We start from the raw sequence: 24,777 nt of genomic DNA on the forward strand, positions 1-24,777 counted from the left end.
CAATATTGTCGAGAATTAAATTTTCTACAACTTTTGTTCTAAAAGTTGTTTTGTAAAATGCTCCGAATGTCGATTGCTACCATTAAGAGCTTGTAAAACTACGAATTCATCTAATTTTCATATTTTAGTGTTTTTCTCGATATTTAGGCATCTGAAAACAAAAGTGAAAGAGAACAATATTGTCAAGAATTAAATTTTCTACAACTTTTGTTCTAAAAGTTGTTTTGTAAAATGCTCCGAATGTCAATTGTTACCATTAACAGCTTGTAAAACTACGAATTCATCTAATTCACCTAATTTTAATATTTTAGTATTTTTCTCAATATTTAGGCATCTCAGAAGAAAACTGAAAGAGACCAATATTGTTAAGAATTACATTTTCTACAACTTTTGTTCTAAAAGTTGTTTTGTAAAATGCTCCAAATGTCGATTGTTACCATTAACAGCTTGTAAAACTACTAATTCATCTAATTTTCATATTTTAGTATTTTTCTCGATATTTAGGCATCTGACAACAAAAGTGAAAGAAACCAATATTGTTAAGAATTACATTTTCTACAACATTTGTTCTAAAAGTTGTTTTGTAAAATGCTCCGAATGTCGATTGTTACCTTTAACAGCTTGTAAAACTACGAATTCATCTAATTCACTTAATTTTCATATTTTAGTGTTTTTCTCGATATTTAAGCATTTGAGAACAAAAGTGAAAGAGAGCAATATTGTCAAGAATTAAATTTTCTACAACTTTTGTTCTTAAAATTGTTTTGTAAAATGCTCCGAAAAAATATAACAGCGCATGCTTTTTCGTTCTTTTTCGGGGGATTCGAATCCACTTCAACCGTTTTAAGTTTCATGGGTTACGAATTAGCAATTAACCCTGAAATTCAACAAAAACTGCAAGAAGAAATCGATAAAACATTTCAAGAATGTAACGGCAACTTAACTTACGATGCTTTACAAAAAATGAGGTACATGGACATGGTGGTTTCGGAAACTTTAAGAAAATGGCCACCAAATCCGTTTACAGATCGAGTTTGCGTCAAACCTTACACAATTCCTCCAACTAATCAACACGAACAATCTCTTAATTTAGAAGTTGGTCAAACGGTTTGGATACCCATTTATGGGTTACATAATGATCCAGAATATTTCCCAAACCCCACTAAATTCGACCCGGAGAGATTCAACGAAGAAAATAAACAAAATATCCCATCAGGAGTTTATGTACCTTTTGGAATGGGACCCAGAAATTGCATCGGATCTAGAATGGCGTTGTTGGAAATTAAACTATTCTTTTTCAATATGCTAGCTAATTTTGATTTCATTCAAATTAACAAAACAGAAAACCCTTTAAAATTAGTTAATTATGGTTTAACTCTAATAACTGAAAATGGTATTTGGGTGGGATTAAAACCGAGAACGTTTAAAAACTAATTTTATACAAAAAATAATTTAAACTATATAAACAGATAAGTTTTATCGCGCATTTTTATTTACTTCTTCTACAAAATTGAACTCAAAGTTAAAAATCTCATTAAATTAATCTCATTTTCGTTTTGTTCTAAAAGTTGTTTTGTAAAATGCTCCGAATGTCGATTGTTACCATTAACAGCTTATAAAACTACGAATTCATCTAAATTTCATATTTTAGTATTTTTCTCGATATTTAGGCATCTGAGAACAAAAATGAAAGAGAGCAATATTGTCAAGCAGTAAATTTTCTACAACTTTTGTTCTAAAAGTTGTTTTGTAAAATGCTCCGAATGTCGATTGTTACCATTAACAGCTTATAAAACTACGAATTCATCTAATTTTCATATTTTAGTATTTTCTCGATATTTAGGCATCTGAGAACAAAAGTGAAAGAGAGCAATACTGTCAAGAATTAAATTTTCTACAACTTTTGTTCTAAAAGTTGTTTTGTAAAATGCTCCAAATGTCGACTGTTACCATTAACAGCTTGTAAAACTACGAATTCATCTAAATTTCATATTTTAGTATTTTTCTCGATATTTAGGCATCTGACAACAAAAGTGAAAGAAACCAATATTGTTAAGAATTACATTTTCTACAACTTTTGTTCTAAAAGTTGTTTTGTAAAATGCTCCGAATGTCGATTGTTACCATTAACAGCTTATAAAACTACGAATTCATCTAATTTTCATATTTTAGTATTTTTCTCGATATTTAGGCATCTGAGAACAAAAGTGAAAGAGAGCAATACTGTCAAGAATTAAATTTTCTACAACTTTTGTTCTAAAAGTTGTTTTGTAAAATGCTCCAAATGTCGACTGTTACCATTAACAGCTTGTAAAACTACGAATTCATCTAAATTTCATATTTTAGTATTTTTCTCGATATTTAGGCATCTGACAACAAAAGTGAAAGAAACCAATATTGTTAAGAATTACATTTTCTACAACTTTTGTTCTAAAAGTTGTTTTGTAAAATGCTCCGAATGTCGATTGTTACCATTAACAGGTTGTAAAACTAAGAATTCATCTAATTCACCTAATTTTCATATTTTAGTGTTTTTTTCGATATTTAGGCATCTGAGAACAAAAGTGAAAGAGAGCAATATTGTCAAGAATTAAATTTTCTACAACTTTTGTTCTAAAAGTTTTTTTGTAATATGCTCCGAATGTCGGTTGTTACCATTAACAGCTTGTAAAACTACGAATTCATCTAATTTTCATATTTTAGTATTTTTCTCGATATTTAGGCATCTGAGAACAAAAGTGAAAGAGACCAATATTGTTAAGAATTACATTTTCTAAAACTTTTGTTCTAAAAGTTGTTTTGTAAAATGCTCCGAATGTCGATTGTTACCATTAACAGCTTGTAAAACTACGAATTCATCTAATTTTCATATTTTAGTATTTTTCTCGATATTTAGGCATCTGAGAACAAAAATGAAAGAGACCAATATTGTTAAGAATTACATTTGCTACAACTTTTGTTCTAAAAGTTTTTTTGTAAAATGCTCCGAATGTCGATTGTTACCATTAACAGCTTGTAAAACTACGAATTCATCTAATTCACTTAATTTTCATATTTTAGTGTTTTTCTCGATATTTAGGCATCTGAGAACAAAAATGAAAGAGAGCAATATTGTCGAGAATTAAATTTTCTACAACTTTTGTTCTAAAAGTTGTTTTATAAAATGCTCCGCATGTCGATTGTTACCATTAACAGCTTGTAAAACTACGAATTCATCTAATTTTCATATTTTAGTGTTTTTCTCGATATTTAGGCATCTGAGAACAAAAGTGAAAGAAAGCAATATTGTCAAGAATAAAATTTTCTCAAACTTTTGTTCTAAAAGTTGTTTTGTAAAATGCTCCGAATGTCGATTGCTACCATTAAGAGCTTGTAAAACTACGAATTCATCTAATTTTCATATTTTAGTGTTTTTCTCGATATTTAGGCATCTGAAAACAAAAGTGAAAGAGAACAATATTGTCAAGAATTAAATTTTCTACAACTTTTGTTCTAAAAGTTGTTTTGTAAAATGCTCCGAATGTCAATTGTTACCATTAACAGCTTGTAAAACTACGAATTCATCTAATTCACCTAATTTTAATATTTTAGTATTTTTCTCAATATTTAGGCATCTCAGAAGAAAACTGAAAGAGACCAATATTGTTAAGAATTACATTTTCTACAACTTTTGTTCTAAAAGTTGTTTTGTAAAATGCTCCGAATGTCGATTGCTACCATTAAGAGCTTGTAAAACTACGAATTCATCTAATTTTCATATTTTAGTATTTTTCTCGATATTTAGGCATCTGACAACAAAAGTGAAAGAAACCAATATTGTTAAGAATTACATTTTCTACAACTGTTGTTCTAAAAGTTGTTTTGTAAAATGCTCCGAATGTCGATTGTTACCATTAACAGGTTGTAAAACTAAGAATTCATCTAATTCACCTAATTTTCATATTTTAGTGTTTTTTTCGATATTTAGGCATCTGAGAACAAAAGTGAAAGAGAGCAATATTGTCAAGCAGTAAATTTTCTACAACTTTTGTTCTAAAAGTTGTTTTGTAAAATGCTCCGAATGTCGATTGTTACCATTAACAGCTTATAAAACTACGAATTCATCTAATTTTCATATTTTAGTATTTTTCTCGATATTTAGGCATCTGAGAACAAAAGTGAAAGAGAGCAATACTGTCAAAAATTAAATTTTCTACAACTTTTGTTCTAAAAGTTGTTTTGTAAAATGCTCCAAATGTCGACTGTTACCATTAACAGCTTGTAAAACTACGAATTCATCTAAATTTCATATTTTAGTATTTTTCTCGATATTTAGGCATCTGACAACAAAAGTGAAAGAAACCAATATTGTTAAGAATTACATTTTCTAAAACTTTTGTTCTAAAAGTTGTTTTGTAAAATGCTCCGAATGTCGATTGTTACCATTAACAGCTTGTAAAACTACGAATTCATCTAATTTTCATATTTTAGTGTTTTTCTCGATATTTAGGCATCTGAAAACAAAAGTGAAAGAGAACAATATTGTCAAGAATTAAATTTTCTACAACTTTTGTTCTAAAAGTTGTTTTGTAAAATGCTCCGAATGTCAATTGTTACCATTAACAGCTTGTAAAACTACGAATTCATCTAATTCACCTAATTTTAATATTTTAGTATTTTTCTCAATATTTAGGCATCTCAGAAGAAAACTGAAAGAGACCAATATTGTTAAGAATTACATTTTCTACAACTTTTGTTCTAAAAGTTGTTTTGTAAAATGCTCCGAATGTCGATTGCTACCATTAAGAGCTTGTAAAACTACGAATTCATCTAATTTTCATATTTTAGTATTTTTCTCGATATTTAGGCATCTGACAACAAAAGTGAAAGAAACCAATATTGTTAAGAATTACATTTTCTACAACTGTTGTTCTAAAAGTTGTTTTGTAAAATGCTCCGAATGTCGATTGTTACCATTAACAGGTTGTAAAACTAAGAATTCATCTAATTCACCTAATTTTCATATTTTAGTGTTTTTTTCGATATTTAGGCATCTGAGAACAAAAGTGAAAGAGAGCAATATTGTCAAGAATTAAATTTTCTACAACTTTTGTTCTAAAAGTTTTTTTGTAATATGCTCCGAATGTCGGTTGTTACCATTAACAGCTTGTAAAACTACGAATTCATCTAATTTTCATATTTTAGTATTTTTCTCGATATTTAGGCATCTGAGAACAAAAGTGAAACAGACCAATATTGTTAAGAATTACATTTTCTAAAACTTTTGTTCTAAAAGTTGTTTTGTAAAATGCTCCGAATGTCGATTGTTACCATTAACAGCTTGTAAAACTACGAATTCATCTAATTTTCATATTTTAGTATTTTTCTCGATATTTAGGCATCTGAGAACAAAAATGAAACAGACCAATATTGTTAAGAATTACATTTGCTACAACTTTTGTTCTAAAAGTTTTTTTGTAAAATGCTCCGAATGTCGATTGTTACCATTAACAGCTTGTAAAACTACGAATTCATCTAATTCACTTAATTTTCATATTTTGGTGTTTTTCTCGATATTTAGGCATCTGAGAACAAAAATGAAAGAGAGCAATATTGTCGAGAATTAAATTTTCTACAACTTTTGTTCTAAAAGTTGTTTTGTAAAATGCTCCGAATGTCGATTGCTACCATTAAGAGCTTGTAAAACTACGAATTCATCTAATTTTCATATTTTAGTGTTTTTCTCGATATTTAGGCATCTGAAAACAAAAGTGAAAGAGAACAATATTGTCAAGAATTAAATTTTCTACAACTTTTGTTCTAAAAGTTGTTTTGTAAAATGCTCCGAATGTCAATTGTTACCATTAACAGCTTGTAAAACTACGAATTCATCTAATTCACCTAATTTTAATATTTTAGTATTTTTCTCAATATTTAGGCATCTCAGAAGAAAACTGAAAGAGACCAATATTGTTAAGAATTACATTTTCTACAACTTTTGTTCTAAAAGTTGTTTTGTAAAATGCTCCGAATGTCAATTGTTACCATTAACAGCTTGTAAAACTACGAATTCATCTAATTCACCTAATTTTAATATTTTAGTATTTTTCTCAATATTTAGGCATCTCAGAAGAAAACTGAAAGAGACCAATATTGTTAAGAATTACATTTTCTACAACTTTTGTTCTAAAAGTTGTTTTGTAAAATGCTCCAAATGTCGATTGTTACCATTAACAGCTTGTAAAACTACTAATTCATCTAATTTTCATATTTTAGTATTTTTCTCGATATTTAGGCATCTGACAACAAAAGTGAAAGAAACCAATATTGTTAAGAATTACATTTTCTACAACATTTGTTCTAAAAGTTGTTTTGTAAAATGCTCCGAATGTCGATTGTTACCTTTAACAGCTTGTAAAACTACGAATTCATCTAATTCACTTAATTTTCATATTTTAGTGTTTTTCTCGATATTTAAGCATTTGAGAACAAAAGTGAAAGAGAGCAATATTGTCAAGAATTAAATTTTCTACAACTTTTGTTCTTAAAATTGTTTTGTAAAATGCTCCGAAAAAATATAACAGCGCATGCTTTTTCGTTCTTTTTCGGGGGATTCGAATCCACTTCAACCGTTTTAAGTTTCATGGGTTACGAATTAGCAATTAACCCTGAAATTCAACAAAAACTGCAAGAAGAAATCGATAAAACATTTCAAGAATGTAACGGCAACTTAACTTACGATGCTTTACAAAAAATGAGGTACATGGACATGGTGGTTTCGGAAACTTTAAGAAAATGGCCACCAAATCCGTTTACAGATCGAGTTTGCGTCAAACCTTACACAATTCCTCCAACTAATCAACACGAACAATCTCTTAATTTAGAAGTTGGTCAAACGGTTTGGATACCCATCTATGGGTTACATAATGATCCAGAATATTTCCCAAACCCCACTAAATTCGACCCGGAGAGATTCAACGATGAAAATAAACAAAATATCCCATCAGGAGTTTATGTACCTTTTGGAATGGGACCCAGAAAATGCATCGGATCTAGAATGGCGTTGTTGGAAATTAAACTATTCTTTTTCAATATGCTAGCTAATTTTGATTTCATTCAAATTAACAAAACAGAAAACCCTTTAAAATTAGTTAATTGTGGTTTAACTCTAATAACTGAAAATGGTATTTGGGTGGGATTAAAACCGAGAATGTTTAAAAACTAATTTTATGCAAAGAATAATTTAAACTATATAAACAGATAAGTTTTATCGCGCATTTTTATTTACTTCTTCTACAAAATTGAAATCAAAGATAAAAATCTCATTACATGTATGTTTATGACGAAGTGTCTGGTCATAATGATATTTAAAATCGGTTAATCACTTTTAGATTGACATGTTATTGATTGTAGCGCCTCGGCCACAAGCCTCGGCTTAACAGTGTGTGTCTATTAGATAATTAGTGTCTTTGCCGTAAGTAACCTCGGTTTAATCGGACGCAAACATCCATCCTCCACTCTACATAAAGCCGAAGCCGCTTGCGCTAGTTTCAGATTAATATTGGATTAATTGTATAGGCTCGGCTGCAAGCGACCTTGACTTAACCAGAAACTTCCTATATTCTCTCTTCTGAGTTTAGCCGAGGTGCTGCAATTTGTGGTTTAGAAAAAACTTGACAGAATTTTTCCGATATGTTCAACAAAAAAAATATAATATTAAATGAGTTTTTTTTTCGTAAAAGACGCCGAAATGACTAATTTGAATTTTTCGAAAACTCTTAAGATATTTGCTTATCAATCATTTCCAACTTTAACCGCGGTTTGTTTCTAATTGCAAAGTTTCATTTATTTAGTTTAAATTATGTATTTTTTTTAGAAACTGAATCTTGAGGTTTTTCCTGAAGGCCCTACAAAATTTTTCGTAAATTTGATTAACCCTACAGAGATTACGTGATTAAAGTGTTACAGCAAAACACATAAGGCATAGGCCTGTCAAGCACAACGTATTCACTGTAGGGTTAAAAATCCGCGAAGAGATTGGAATTATAAGACACGATATGATTCATCTTTTGATGCAGGCAAGAAATAAACAATTAGCCGAAAAGAATAAAACGAATTTAACCGATGATAACATCGCAGCGCAAGCTTTTATCTTTTTCTTTGTAGGTTTTGAATCGGTATCAACAACTTTGTGTTTTATAGGTTATGAGCTAGTACTTCACCAAAACAAAAAAAGAATGTGAAGGAAATTTAACTTATGAAACTGTGAATAAAATTAAATACATGGACATGGTTGTTTCGGAAATGATAAGAAAAGGGCCTTCATTGTCATTTCAAGATCGGGTTTGTACAAAACTAGTGGTGGAACGGATATCCGGCAACTACCCGGATTTTAAAAAGTGGCCGGATACCGGATAGTTACCAAATATCCGGCTTTGGCCTCTACCATTCACAGGAATTAGTATCTCTTTTAGGTGTTGGAAACTGCAGATAATAATTAAGTTCAACCCCAATAGGACTTTTTTCATTGAATACAACTTTATTTATATCAGGTTTGTCATTAGCAACCTTATTGTAACAATCCCAATACGATATATGTATAAAATCTCTTGTTGCAGTTTCGTCTAGTTTTCTTCTCTTCGCTTGTAATTCATCATCACATTCATTACTAACAGAACTGTCGCTGTTATCACTTTCGATTATTAATTAAAGTATCCTCTTTTTAATGCAAAAAGCCGTTTTGAAAAGTCGCTTTTAGTTCTTGAGAAATAAATTTTTGAAATAATCGACAATTTTTTCGAATTTTGCAATTTCCGCCGATTAAGTTTTAAAAATTCGTATAAAATCCATTTCTTGGAATATGAGTATGAAAATGTCCCAAAGTGTTAATAAGAGGGTCCTCTTTGCAATGAACCAACGCGTTTTGAAAAATAACTTTTAGTTTTTGAGAAAACATTATTTGAAGTTTTGATAAAATTTTCGATGTTGCAATTTTCATCGATAATTTCGCTATAAAATTTATTTCTTGAAGGATCTTTGTGGAAATATCACCAATTATTAATTAAAGTATCCTCTTTTTAATGCTAAAGGCCGTTTTGAAAAATCGCTTTTAGTTCTTGAGAAATAATTTTTTTAAATAATCGACAATTTTTTCGAATTTTGCTTTTTCAGCCGGTTTAAGTTTTAAAAATTCGTATAATATCCATTTCTTGGAATATGATTATGAAAATTTCCCAAAGTGTTAATAAAAGTGTCTTCTTTCCAATAAACCAACCCGTTTTGAAAAATAACTTTTAGTTTTTGAGAAAACAATATTTGAAGTTTTGATAAAATTTTCGATATTGCAATTTTCATCAATAATTTTCAAAATTCGCTATAAAATTTATTTCTTGAAGGATCCTTGTGGAAATATCACCAATTATTAATTAAAGTATCCTCTTTTTAATGCAAAAAGCCGTTTTGAGAAATCGCTTTTAGTTTTTGAGAAATAAATTTTTGAAATAATCGACAATTTTTTCGAATTTTGCATTTTCCGCCGATTAAGATTTAAAAATTCGTATATAATCCACTTTTTGGAATATGAGTATGAAAATTTCCCAAAGTGTTAATAAAAGTGTCCTCTTTCCAATGAACCAACCCGTTTTGAAAAATAACTTTTAGTTTTTGAGAAAACAATATTTGAAGTTTTGATAAAATTTTCGATGTTGCAATTTTCATCGATAATTTTCAAAATTCGTTATAAAATTCATTTCTTGAAGGATCCTTGTGGAAATATCACCAATTATTAATTAAAGTATCCTCTTTTTAATGCCAAAGGCCGTTTTGAAAAATAGTTTTTAGTTTTTGAAAAATAAATTTTTGAAATAATCGATAATTTTTTCGAATTTTGCTTTTTCAGCCGGATAAGATTTAAAAATTCGTATATAATCCATTTCTTGGAATATGAGTATGAAAATGTCCCAAGGTGTTAATAAGAGGGTCCTCTTTGCAATGAACCAACACGTTTTGAAAAATAACTTTTAGTTTTTGAGAAAACATTATTTGAAGTTTTGATAAAATTTTCGATGTTGCAATTTTCATCGATAATTTTTAAAATTCGCTATAAAATTCATTTCTTGGAGGATCCTTGTGGAAATATCACCAATTATTAATTAAAGTATCCTCTTTTTAACGCTAAAGGCCGTTTTGAAAAATCGCTTTTAGTTCTTGAGAAATTAATTTTTGAAATAATCGCCAATTTTTTCGAATTTTGCAATTTCCGCCGATTAAGTTGTAAAAATTCGTATAAAATCCATTTCTTGGAATATGAGTAGGAAAATTCCCCAAAGTGTTAATAAGAGTGTCCTCTTTGCAATGAACCAACATGTTTGGAAAAATAACTGTTAGTTTTTGAAAAAACAATATTTGAAGTTTTAATAAAATTTTTGATGTTGCAATTTTCATCGATAATTTTTAAAATTCGCTATAAAATTCATTTCTTGAAGGATCCTTGTGCAAATGTCACCAATTGTTAATCCTCTTTTTAATGCAAAAAGCCGTTTTGAAAAATCGCTTTTAGTTTTTGAGAAATACATTTTTGAAATGATCGACAATTTTTTCGAATTTTGCAATTTTCGCGGATTAAGTTTTAAAAATTCGTATAAAATCGATTTCTTGGAATATAAGTATGAAAATTTCCCAAAGTGTTAATAAAAGTGTCCTCTTTCCAGTGAACCAACCCGTTTTGAAAAATAACTTTTAGTTTTTGAGAAAACAATATTTGAAGTTTTCGATGTTGCAATTTTCATCGATAACTTTCAAAATTCGCTATAAAATTAATTTCTTGAAGGATCCTGGTGGAAATATCACCAATTATTAATTAAAGTGTCCTCTTTTTAATGCAACAAGCCGTTTTGAAAAATCGCTTTTAGTTTTTGAGAAATACATTTTTGAAATGATCGACAATTTTTTCGAATTTTGCAATTTTCGCAGATTAAGTTTTAAAAATTCGTATAAAATCGATTTCTTGGAATATAAGTATAAAAATTTCACAAAATGTTTATAAAAGTGTCCTCTTTCCAATGAACCAACCCGTTTTGAAAAATAACTTTTAGTTTTTGAGAAAACAATATTTGAAGTTTTCGATGTTGCAATTTTCATCGATAACTTTCAAAATTGGCTATAAAATTAATTTCTTGAAGGATCCTGGTGGAAATATCACCAATTATTAATTAAAGTGTCCTCTTTTTAATGCAACAAGCCGTTTTGAAAAATCGCTTTTAGTTTTTGAGAAATACATTTTTGAAATGATCGACAATTTTTTCGAATTTTGCAATTTTCGCAGATTAAGTTTTAAAAATTCGTATAAAATCGATTTCTTGGAATATAAGTATGAAAATTTCACAAAATGTTTATAAAAGTGTCCTCTTTCCAATGAACCAACCCGTTTTGAAAAATAACGTTTAGTTTTTGAGAAAACAGTATTTGAAGTTTTAATAAAATTTTCGATGTTGCAATTTTTATCGATAACTTTCAAAATTCGCTATAAAATAAATTTTTTGAAGGATGTTTGTGGAAATATCACCAATTATTAACTAAAGTATCCTCTTTTTAATGCAATAAGCCGTTTTAAAAAATCGCTGTTAGTTCTTGAGAAATAAATTTTTGAAATAATCGACAATTTTTTCGAATTTTGCATTTTCCGCCGATTAAATTTTAAAAATTCGTATAAAATCCATTTCTTGGAATATAAGTATGAAAATTTCCCAAAGTGTTAATAAGAGGGTCCTCTTTGCAATGAATCAACCCGTTTTGTAAAATAACTTTTAGTTTTTGAGAAAACAATATTTGAAGTTTTGATAAAATTTTCGATGTTGCAATTTTTATCGATAACTTTCAAAATTCGCTATAAAATAAATTTTTTGAAGGATGTTTGTGGAAATATCACCAATTATTAACTAAAGTATCCTCTTTTTAATGCAATAAGCCGTTTTAAAAAATCGCTGTTAGTTCTTGAGAAATAAATTTTTGAAATAATCGACAATTTTTTCGAATTTTGCATTTTCCGCCGATTAAATTTTAAAAATTCGTATAAAATCCATTTCTTGGAATATAAGTATGAAAATTTCCCAAAGTGTTAATAAGAGGGTCCTCTTTGCAATGAATCAACCCGTTTTGTAAAATAACTTTTAGTTTTTGAGAAAACAATATTTGAAGTTTTGATAAAATTTTCGATGTTGCAATTTTTATCGATAACTTTCAAAATTCGCTATAAAATAAATTTTTTGAAGGATGTTTGTGGAAATATCACCAATTATTAACTAAAGTATCCTCTTTTTAATGCAATAAGCCGTTTTGAAAAATCACTTTCAGTTCTTGAGAAATAAATTTTTGAAATAATCGACAATTTTTTCGAATTTTGCATTTTCCGCCGATTAAATTTTAAAAATTCGTATAAAATCCATTTCTTGGAATATAAGTATGAAAATTTCCCAAAGTGTTAATAAGAGGGTCCTCTTTGCAATGAATCAACCCGTTTTGTAAAATAACTTTTAGTTTTTGAGAAAACAATATTTGAAGTTTTGATAAAATTTTCGATGTTGCAATTTTTATCGATAACTTTCAAAATTCGCTATAAAATAAATTTTTTGAAGGATGTTTGTGGAAATATCACCAATTATTAACTAAAGTATCCTCTTTTTAATGCAATAAGCCGTTTTGAAAAATCACTTTCAGTTCTTGAGAAATAAATTTTTGAAATAATCGACAATTTTTTCGAATTTTGCATTTTCCGCCGATTAAATTTTAAAAATTCGTATAAAATCCATTTCTTGGAATATAAGTATGAAAATTTCCCAAAGTGTTAATAAGAGGGTCCTCTTTGCAATGAATCAACCCGTTTTGTAAAATAACTTTTAGTTTTTGAGAAAACAATATTTGAAGTTTTGATAAAATTTTCGATGTTGCAATTTTTATCGATAACTTTCAAAATTCGCTATAAAATAAATTTTTTGAAGGATGTTTGTGGAAATATCACCAATTATTAACTAAAGTATCCTCTTTTTAATGCAATAAGCCGTTTTAAAAAATCGCTGTTAGTTCTTGAGAAATAAATTTTTGAAATAATCGACAAGTTTTTCGAATTTTGCATTTTCCGCCGATTAAATTTTAAAAATTCGTATAAAATCCATTTCTTGGAATATAAGTATGAAAATTTCCCAAAGTGTTAATAAGAGGGTCCTCTTTGCAATGACTCAACCCGTTTTGTAAAATAACTTTTAGTTTTTGAGAAAACAATATTTGAAGTTTTGATAAAATTTTCGATGTTGCAATTTTTATCGATAACTTTCAAAATTCGCTATAAAATAAATTTTTTGAAGGATGTTTGTGGAAATATCACCAATTATTAACTAAAGTATCCTCTTTTTAATGCAATAAGCCGTTTTAAAAAATCGCTGTTAGTTCTTGAGAAATAAATTTTTGAAATAATCGACAATTTTTTCGAATTTTGCATTTTCCGCCGATTAAATTTTAAAAATTCGTATAAAATCCATTTCTTGGAATATAAGTATGAAAATTTCCCAAAGTGTTAATAAGAGGGTCCTCTTTGCAATGAATCAACCCGTTTTGTAAAATAACTTTTAGTTTTTGAGAAAACAATATTTGAAGTTTTGATAAAATTTTCGATGTTGCAATTTTCACCGATAATTTTCAAAATTCGCTATAAAATTCATTCCTTGTGGAAATATCACCAATTATTATTTAAGGTATCCTCTTTTTAGAGTTGCTTCGTTAGTTAAATCTTATCAGCTTTCTTATTCATTTCATTTTTATTCAAATATCGCAATAATGTGGCAATATAGGGAAACTAGTTATCACTTCAGAAATGCACCAGAAATTTAAACCATAATGGCCGGATAACTGGATATCCGGCCGAAGGGAATGCCGAACATTTTCGCAAAATCTCTATCCGTTCCTTCACTATACAAAACCTTATACAATTGAACCAATTAAAAAAGATGAAAGCCCACTTCATCTTAAGCCAGGGGATGCAATTATGATTCCTCACTTTGGATTGCATAACGATGAAAAATATTTTCCAAAACCTTACGAATTCGATCCTGAGAGATTTAGGCCCACTTTTACCACCTCTTGATAAATTTAACCGATAGATAAATTGGCGCTCTTAGCCAATGGGAGCGCTTAAAACCGCTGTAACCATGGTAATTATCTATCGGATAAAAATATCAAGAGGTGGTAAAAGTGGGCCTTAATGACGAAAAGAAAGAAAAGATTCATCCCGGTGCGTACATGCACCTTTTGGTATAGGACCCAAGAATTGCATTGCATCTCGATTAGCTTTATTAGAAATTAAATCGTTGTTTTTCCATATTTTGAATTGGTACCTATTGAAAAAACTGAAATTTCTCTAACATTAAGTAAGTCGAAATTTAGCTTGTTTCCTTTAAATGGTATTTGGGTAAAAATGAAACCAAGAAATAAATAAATCAATGTAATATAACATGTGCTAATATAATAAAAAGGGATAATTTATATGTGAAAACTTTTATTTTATTTTAGTTAAAAATGTAATTACACAAAATGTTGTAGTAAAGAAGCCAAAACAACGAAACGAAAACCGACGGCGTTTCTCATTCGGTTCTACCCGTCCATCAAATTAAATGAAAATACGGCATCGTCCATTATTACCACTTCGCCAACGTTTACATAAGGGAATAACGTACGTCTACGGCCGCAATCGATATTTCCTCACGCGTTTCATGTTGAGCTACTCTATTCCTGTGATGTTTACGTACGCTTTTACAAGAACCCGTTATTATTGTGCACTAAACACTTGTTGTAAATATACCGTTGCAATCGTTTTAAAACTTTCAACCAAACTACTACTAGAAACGAAATCTTAATTCTAAATCTTTTTGATTCAATGAGACAAAAAAAGTTTTTTTGGCAAATAATATAATATTGTCTAACTTAACTCAACAAGATGAAATAATTGAAAGATTTTGTTGTTATTTTGTATGACATAAAATACAAAGTTTCATAACATATTTATGAACTTTTTTTATGTCCAAACATCGAGGAACGTGTGCGGAGATATACACGTGGGATATACATACAGGAAAGGGAAGGACGGCAGGTTACTATCATATTGGCGGAATTCGTAGTCGGCTGGGGCCGTCATGGTGCACCATGTGTTCGCGAGCCGTAGCGCCGCATATGGTTCATCTCAGAGAGCCAGCAGGAGCAGCACTTGTGCAAACAGCGCCGCCTGCTGTCTACTATCCGTTACTGCCCGCCGCACCATCTGGAGGCGGCCGACGCACGTTGTCGCGACGAACCGAAAATAGACGAAGAATCCAAAAAAAAATCTGAAAACAATAAAATAAAAACAAAACTTAAAAAGCGAGTACACCCCAAAGACAACTCCTTTCGAAACGGGGAGTCCCCGAAAACATCTTTAAGTCGATTATCCACCGCAAAGTTGGCGCTGTGTTGACGTGCGTTTATCGCGCTCTGGGTGGAGAAAGAGGAAAGTAGTCGAGGGCGAAGAGGCGACGACAACGCCGTTTATTGTCGCGTCCCGGTCGTAAAATGAACGGTTTCTGGAAGACAAGAGCACGTGTCGGGGCTTTCAACGGCGATATGACAATGTGCGGAAATGTGATGATATCACAAAATTTAGTACTGTAATTAACACCGAAGTGATTCCTTAACTTTTGATGAAAGAAATATTTGGCTATTACTTATTGATGAAACTCAAAGTTTTAATTATAAGAAACAACATTTTTATGAAATTATACACAATCAGTAAAGACTTATACCCAATGTTTGACTAATCACAACACACTGTAATCTTTTGACTGCCACACTGGTCTTGATTTTCTCATTGGATTTATAAGTATATGCAATCTCCGCTGACTCCTGCGTCGCTAACCAAATCATATAGATCGGCTTGAGTAAACAAGTAAGATTTTGAATCTCTCTTTTTGCGTCTGTGGTGGTTTAGGGTTAGGAATCCGAATCTAGTCTGCTAATCGAATGGCAGATGGAAGAGTAGAATACCTTGTTGCTTTCTATTGTTTGAGATGTCTGTAATCTAGTATTTTTTGCCGTCTCTTTATGATTTACTAATAACCGATGGGCTGAAGGTTGAATTGGCATCGGCACACAGTGTCAGGAAGTTACGAATATCTGGCCGAAAATCTAATTACAACTAAATGAAGTTGAAATGTTTAATACCATTGTAATATCTCCTTAATAGTTAGCTAGGATTTATTTCATCTATAAACAGTGCTTAAAACAAAATTTATGATTTTGAAACGAATATCCAACAAAGGTTTTGTTGTAGGTTGGGTTGGATATTTAAGCTAATGTAGCTCCGAAAACATGGTACATTTATTTCATGTACCCTCACAATAAGTAATATACAGGGTGTCTCAGCGAGACCGGTCATTAGACGTTTCTGGGGTTCTGGCCAAAATAGAAGCCCAGAAACGTCTAATGACCGGTCTCGCTGAGACACCTGTATACTTATATACTATAATATATACAGGCTGTCTCACTAAAACTTTTTAAGGTTCCACTATTTATAGAGGTTTGAAATTTAGGTAGCATAGGTTGTTCATTCGGAACTTTCAATATAAAACATCTTCAAGATGGTTGCCACTTCCGGTCTACCGGAAGTAAACCATAAGTTCGTTATTTTAAATGGAATGCTACAGTTTTTATTGTACTTTTTAATTGTATATAAAAAAATATGTTGAATATTAAAAAACAATTAAAGACAATTAAAAGGTGTAATAAAAACTGTAGCATTTCATGTAAAATAACGAAGTTATGGTCTACTTCCGGTAGATCGGAAATGGCAGCCATCTTGAAAATATTTTAGATCGGTAGTTCCGAATAAACAACCCATGCTACCAAAATTTCAAAACTGTTTTTCAAAACGAGCCAGTTACGTGAAACACCCTGTATACACTGTGTACATGAAGATGAAAATTTTTGAATATCTAAGTTATATTTTTTAACGCGCATTTTTTGAGATAAAATTGAAATGTACAGGGTGGTTCAAATTCGATGTCCGAATAGACTAACTCGGAAACTATAAGATTTAGAAAAAAAGTAGCTTACATGTCATGATCTCGTTTTTCGAGAAACTGCTAATGCCAAAAACCTCATAGCGCTATCGTCTTTTGTTTTTCCCCTAGAGGCCAAAATTGAAAATATCGTAAAACCAATAAGTGCAATTATCTTGGTTATTATTATAGGTGGAGTATTATAACTAAGACATTATATGGAAATTTTTTTACAGAGAATTTCATGACATAGTCGAAACAAATTTTTCGGTTTTAGATTTTGAGATATCATGAGAATTTTCGTTTTTTTAAATAGAAACAACCACTGATTATTCGCTTATTAAATTCGTTATTTTTTTCTGATTACAAAAATATAGGGTTCGACAGGTCTATTTCTTATTGTTTTAGAATAAAGCTAAAAATAAACTTTTTTTATAAAATTTCCATCTAGTGTCGTCGACGAAATTAAATTTACAGTTTCCTGTAAGTTACGGGGCGGTAGGTAAAATCTAAAAAGTTAACAACTAAATAAGAAAATAACTTCTGGCATTTAAAAACAAATCATTTTTTAATGTGTAACATTCTAACATGTCAAACTTTTCAAAATTTTCGCAATTCATCTTAAAAATAGGATTTTTAAAGTGACACTTCAGAAAATTTTTTAATACAAACAAATGTTGCTATGTTTATTTGAATTCAAAAAAAAAACATGAGCGCCATCTATCGATAATTTATTAAGTCATTTAAAAATAATATTAAATCGTAATAAACAATGTGAAATAATGCAATCTATTCCAACTTTTGTGTAAAACATATATAAATTAAACAGTTCAACAATAGTATATTGTTTTATATGGAAGAGAAGCAGTGCTTTTTATGGCGTGGTCTGTCGCTTAGCGACGAACGCAGTGAGTCGCTAATGACAGATGAGCCGTTAAAATTGTGGCGTGTCCGACAGTTTGCCGGACGAACGAAGTGAGTCCGGCAATGACGGACCAGCCACAAACGAATCTGCTTCTCTTCCGAATAAAACATAGTATTTTTTCTTCAAACGTTGCAAATAATTGCAATATAAATTTTAATAAATTTAATAAAATGACAATTAACTTATTTTCCAATACGGCGCTAAAGTGACATGTGCTTCAGCGCTATGGCGCTAAAGTGAAATTTACTTTAGCGCCATAACGCTGAAGTACTTTTTTGCTATGTTGATCTTACCAACCGTCGTTATGCAACAATGACTTACTTCTACCGCGAGTAAACACGACAACAAAGTTGTCATTTAATGACGTTTGAAGAAAAATATATTTGTTTCAAATATCAGAAATATGTTTTTTTTAATTTTTAGTTATAGAACCGTAATTTACAGGAAACTGTAAATTTAATTTCTTTGACGACACTAAAAGAAAAGTTTATTTTTAGTTTTATTCTAAAACAATAAGAAATAGACCTGTCAAACCCTATATTTTTGTAATCAGAAAAAAATAACGAATTTATTAAGCGAATAATCAGTGGTTGTTTCCATTAAAAAAAACGAAAATTGTGATAATATCTCAAAATCTAAAACCGACAAAACTTTTTTGACTACGTCATCAAATTCTTTGTAAAAAAGTGTCCATATAATGTCTTAGTTATAATACTCCACCTATAATAATAACCAAGATAATTACATTTGCGGGTTTTACGATATTTTCAATTTTGGCCTCTAGCGGAAAAACAAAAGACGATAGCGCTATGAGGTTTTCGGCATTAGCAGTTTCTCGAAAAACGAGATCATGACCTGTCACTTACTTTTCTTCTAACTCTTATAGTTTTCGAGTTAGCCTATTCGGACATCGAATTTGAGCCACCCTGTACAGGTGTCCCAAAATTGAGATACCATATGTTGACATTTTAAAATAGGAACCTCAATTTTTTTTAGTTGCATTTATGGATTCTACGTAACTGCTGAGCATTTTTTATGTAGCTGTCTTCGAAAAAATAGCAGTTAAAAAATATTGTTACTATTTTATTTGCAATAATAGAGCAAACTACGCTATTCTCTGTTTCTGTGTTAATTTGTGACATATATTTAATAATGTAATGATAACCATAAATTATGTTTTATTTATACCTATTATTTATTTTTCTTCGTCCTCACTGTGTTTTCCAATTTCAATATTAGTTGCAATTGGCGATAAAAAATTATTTCTTTCTTCATCATTTTCAAAGCAGAGAAGGCTTATAAGTTCTTCAGAAAAATTTGCTTTATTCCTTGATTTCTTGCTATGAAATGGTGTTATAATTGGGTCTGAAGATATTAATAGTCTGTTTAAAATGTCTCTATTATTGTGTATTCTTGACATTTTTCTGGAAAAGTTCTCTCTATACCTTCTAAGGTCTTTACTCCGAGTTTCTTGCGCATCTTCTGAAAGCAGGCCAATCTGGATACTTAATGATTTTATTATTAAGTGGCCATGCATAAGAATTGATTGTATAATAGAATTGTGCCGTTTGTAAAATTTTTAAATGCAGCAGTGTTCATTTCTTGATAATAATTTTTGTGAAATCTTAGCATCTGGTTTGGCATTTTGACGCGTCATTGATTTTCTTTTTTATTACTGTGTGTTGGATAGGTATTTTTTAACTTAAAAAATACTTCGGACTTGTTTGGGAAGAAGGTTACTTCATGATATCTCATCATCATGATAAGCCCGAAAGTTTCTAGTTCTAGATCTAATGAGTTAGTACTAATATTAATTCATAAAAAATAGTTATTCTGAAAAATTATAAACGATTGATAGTTTCAAAACTAACTTTCAGTATTCACTGTCGAATATCCGTAGACATCACCTGTATTATTAGCTATTTTATTGAAAATGCGCAATTTATTTTTTTTGGGAACGGAAAGTACAGGCTTGAAACTACATAAAAAATAAATTTCAACCTGAGATCTTGTGGGACTTGTTTTGTAGCTTAAATTAAAGTTTAACATTGCAAATAAAATCTGTTTATGAACAGTGTTGAGAAAAAGATAAATAAATCCAGCATTCAAGATGAAGAATAACATGTATGGACCACACAATGTTGCGGAAAATGTTGAGAGCATCAAAAAGATTCAGATAGAACTCCGGGAAAAAAACGTTAGGCAGCCTTCCTCTGTTTTGTTGATCTAACCAAAACGTTCGGCAAAGTAAAAATAAAAGAAGTAGAACAGGACAAACATTACAAAGTATGTAGTGTAATGTATGGTTACTATGAATGATTACAAAATCAAGATTGAGTGCTATGCAGATGAAGAGGACGACTCTTGGTTGATATTGTGGATAACATACAGTGTTTAACACAGGCATTTAACATTGCAGCTGAGGAAGTTAATTCTGAGTAAAGATTGCGAAATCAGATACAAACTGTATAAGAAATTCTTTATGGCTTATAACAAATTCAAATTTAACAAAACTTACATTTCATGCAATTTTGTTATTCTTGTAGAAATTCTTGTTACAATTATATATACAGTGTCACTTGGGTTGCTGACTGTTATTTGCAAAATGAACCTAAATGTTTAATTTGGTTGCTAAGAGTTCATATTTAATGTAAATTTTTATGCTATCATTACATAAACATACATAAACAACACATGTATAAAATTATAGTAAAATTTTATTAAGATACAACTTTTAATATGTTTACAATCGTTTCTCAATATAAATGAAATGTTTTTGGAAATTGATATGCAAAATAAGTGTTAATTTTACATGTCATTTTTATCCAGAGTTGAAGTTAATAAAAGAGTAGCGAGTATTACGATATAACCTGAGTAAAATCATGTTATGGCCGGTAATTTCAAACTTGCTAACACTCTGCGGCAGCGTGATTTAGATCAAATGATCATAGATTTCCTTTGTACGTACAAAATGAGCAACAAGTAATAATCAATAAATGTTACACGTCTGTCATTACGTCAATTGTACGTGCATACACTGACCCTTGCGAGGAACGAATAGGTATTACTAGGCAAATAAATAACCCAATCAGGGTGTCCTTCAAGGGTCTAATCCCCAATACAACCTAAATTTTTTGCGAATGGTATTTGAAACCCGACTAGCTAATGACGTTCTATTTAGGAATTTCATTTTGTCCATTTTAGCTTGAGCGATAGCTGAGAAACGCATGAAGAGTAAATTTAGCTTTTGTAGAATATAAACATTTTATTTAACTTTTAAATAAAACAAAAACATTTCCTATCGACAAAATGTTGAACAAAACTAAACTCGCTACCGATCACTATAAAAAAAACAAGAAAAATGTTTTACGTTTGCATTTTGGGGGTTAGTATAAGCGACCAATTCCACGTAGTACGGTATTTACTTATTCGTTAAAATAACTGAGGTATAACGCGATACAAAGGGGCGCAGGTGCATGTAATCCTGCCAGGTGTTCGTGCCCACACGAACCAGCCCAGAGCGTACCCCGCATCCCGGACCTATACGGCGTGGGTTAAAACCGCCCCCGATCAGCCGCCCCCTGTTCAACCCGCAATCGTTCCCCTACAATCACGCACCGCGGCCCTTGAATATCTTCATGGCTCTGATGAATTGGTTTTTATATAAATTGCAACTCTATCTTTATGGATTTTTTTAAAAGATAATCAGATTTAAAAGATTAAAACGATACAAATAATATATCCTATGTAAAAAAAGAGAATTCTTACTTCACACAAACCAGATGAAGGAAACATCGTTTCAGAGAAGGTTCGTTTCAATTTATTTTTAGATAACAGCATCACTCTTCGCCGGTATTTGTTAATCGCACATTACAAACATGTCCAACGGGGTAAATACGCCAAAATCACGCGGATTAATCCGCGCTGCGAACACATGCCGCCCAATGCGGATAAAAATTTATTAGAAAAACCGTCCGGTGCGCTATTTGGCCCATATGTTCACGCTAATCGCAGCATGTTAATGTTTGTTCTTCTTCCAGCTCGATTTATATTGGACAGTTACACTTGTTACGATACACGATGATACAAACTTTTGCAGAAGTTCTTTAAACATTAATGTAACAATATTATATAATCTATTTTTATTATTATAGTTAACTTTCAGTTTTTAAAATTGTATTCTAACTTTTAATGGAGGAAGAAGATAGGATGATGGATAAGATATTTTTTGACAATTCTTGTCAAAAGAATTAATAAAAAATTAAATCTGTGTATAACATCTCTATTTACACCTCTACCTCTTTGGAAAATTTCAAATATATGTCCACTAGACTTGCGATGGGCCAATTCGAGTTTTCGCCAAACCCAGTTAACCGAGTTCAAACTGAGTTGGTAGCAAAAACGCTTTAGAACAGTCTTTCGGATGGTACCGAAGTCGCTGGTATGCAGAGGTGTTTATGCGCTATTTTAGCTAGCTTCGAAAATAGATATTCTTTTTTACTCCAGAATTGGAGTGAATCTTGTTTTCTGTCTATGTCTGGTAATTCAATATACAGGGTGATTCATTAGCTCTATGACAAACTTTGGCAAATCAAAGGTGATGCGATTCTAAGGAAAAAATGTTATATGAATATGGGTCCGATTCATTTTGGTTAAAGAGTTACAAGCCTTTGAAAATTTTACACAGTTTAATAGACAAATGAAAATGTAACATAAAAAATAAGTTTAAAAATTACAAAAATTGTTCCGCCTTCAGCTTGAATGCACGCTTCACATCGACGAATTAAAGATTTACAACAATAATTATGAAACACAACTGCAGAGTTGGCTGTGATAACAAAACTGAGTTCTTTATGTCAAACATTTCAATTTACTCTATTCTGTGTGTTTCAAAGTTTATAATTGTCAGAGTTTTGATCGAAAACAAAAATGCATGTATTTACGACTGAAGAATATGCAGATATTATTTTTGTATACGGGCTTTGTAACGGAAACGCTCGGCAAGCAGCAAGAGAATACCTTCGTAGGTTTCCAAATAGACATCAACCTGCCCATACAGTGTTTAGTGCATCATTTCGCAGACTGAGAGAAACAGGTAACCCCGCTCCACTACATTCCGTTCGTCCCCATGATGTGAATGTACAAAATGAAGAATGTGTTATTGATTTAGTACTTGACGACCCTTCAATTAGTACTCGGCGTATAGCGAGGATGTTACAAATATCCCAAAGTTTTGTATGGCGTGTATTGAATCGAGAAATGTTACATCCGTTTCATCGCCAAAATGTTCAAGCATTACATCCTGGAGATACTGAGCAACGCTTAGCATTTTGCCACTGGATTATTCAGCAACATGCTCAAAATAATAACTTCATTTCCCAAGTTCTGTGGTCTGATGAAGCGTGTTTCACTAGGGACGGCATAAATAATTATCATAACGAACATGTGTGGTCCTTGCAAAATCCACATGCAATTAGACCCGGAAGATTTCAGCAACGGTTTAGTGTAAACATTTGGGGTGGCATTTTTAACAATTCTTTGCTACCTGTATGGGTGATAAATGAACGCTTAAATGCAAATATGTACAGAAATTTCTTGGGTCATAACCTTTTCGATTTTATCGACGACGTACCACTTAACATCGTTCAAAATATGTGGTATCAGCACGATGGTGCACCACCACATCGAGGAAGAGAAGTCATCGCTTGGTTACATGAACATTTTCCAAACAAATGGATTGGCAATGGAGGTCCAGTAGTCTGGCCACCACGATCGCCAGATCTAAATCCACTGGATTATTATTTCTGGGGACACATGAAGCAGCTTGTGTACCATGTAGAAATTACTACCCGTCAGCAACTACTGGACAGAATTCAAGATGCAGCTAATAGCATACGGAATGATCCAAATATCATACGTCGTGTGATAGAATCTTTACTTCGTCGATGTGAGGAGTGCATTCAAGCTGAAGGCGGACATTTCGAACAATTTTTGTAATTTTTAAACTTATTTTTTATGTTACATTTTCATTTGCCTATTAAACTGTGTAAAATTTTCAAAGGCTTGTAACTTTTTAACCAAAATGAATCGGACCCATATTCATATAACAATTTTTCCTTAGAATCGCATCACCTTTCATCTGCCAAAGTTTGTCATAGAGCTAATGAATCACCCTGTATAGCTTTATCATCGTGGCTGCTGAACAGATTGTAGTGGAGTTGGACTTCTCGACGATTCCTGATATTTTTCAGTCTATAACACCCCAAATATCATCTTCAATACTAGAAGTAGAAGCAGCGCCAAAAATAGTAAATGTAGAAGTTTGGTCGGTTGAGTTCAAGGTTTCCGTTGATAAGTAGTCGTTTAGTTTATTTATTATCCACATTTGCGCATTGTTAGCGTTGCTTTCTGAAATAAATGCTGATTTTTTATATCGTGGATCAAGAATAGTAGCTTTTGCTGCTGTTCTATTAATCTCATAAACTCCAAGTCGCTCTTTATTATAACAGCAAGAGTTCTTTGTAAGTGCTTGCCTATCTATGTTACTAGAGTTTTGCTATTTATGGTATGTCGTAGAAGACCAAATACAAGAGCTATAACAGATGATAGCGATGGATACTTTTCCCCGGATAAAATTGCAGTTACCTTTTCAAACGGATGTAACAACGCCACTACATCTTCAGCAAATAACCACTCTTCAGAATCCAGATTTGTGTCGGTAAAGTAGCAGAAAACGGAACCTTGAGCTTTAATAATAGCATATGAGAAGTAGGTACTGTTCCAACGAGTGCGAACATC

General features: G+C 31.0%; 3 protein-coding genes and 1 pseudogene across 3 annotated transcripts in view; all 4 read left to right on the forward strand.

The window, feature by feature from the left end:
• LOC111424431 (CBFA2/RUNX1 partner transcriptional co-repressor nervy) overlaps nt 1-24,777 on the forward strand; it is a 97,651-nt gene that overhangs the window by 16,140 nt on the left and 56,734 nt on the right. The gene's annotated exons all lie outside the window — the stretch shown is intronic.
• LOC139430553 (cytochrome P450 9e2-like) lies at nt 31-1,479 on the forward strand. The gene has a single exon (XM_071197699.1). The coding sequence runs from the start codon at nt 772-774 to the stop codon at nt 1,432-1,434; it is 663 nt and encodes a 220-aa protein (XP_071053800.1). The 5' UTR covers nt 31-771; the 3' UTR covers nt 1,435-1,479.
• Nucleotides 4,436-7,204, forward strand: LOC139430554 (cytochrome P450 9e2-like). The gene has a single exon (XM_071197700.1). The coding sequence runs from the start codon at nt 6,542-6,544 to the stop codon at nt 7,202-7,204; it is 663 nt and encodes a 220-aa protein (XP_071053801.1). The 5' UTR covers nt 4,436-6,541.
• On the forward strand, nt 8,022-14,683 carry LOC139430615 (cytochrome P450 9e2-like; annotated as a pseudogene).

The sequence above is a fragment of the Onthophagus taurus genome, chromosome 7 (assembly GCF_036711975.1).
Source record: "Onthophagus taurus isolate NC chromosome 7, IU_Otau_3.0, whole genome shotgun sequence".
NCBI classification, from domain to species: Eukaryota; Metazoa; Arthropoda; class Insecta; order Coleoptera; family Scarabaeidae; genus Onthophagus; species Onthophagus taurus.

Bases quoted from the DNA above. Each gene is read 5' to 3' on its own strand.
- LOC139430553 (XM_071197699.1), top strand. From the start codon at position 772: ATGCTCCGAAAAAATATAACAGCGCATGCTTTTTCGTTCTTTTTCGGG.
- LOC139430554 (XM_071197700.1), top strand. From the start codon at position 6,542: ATGCTCCGAAAAAATATAACAGCGCATGCTTTTTCGTTCTTTTTCGGG.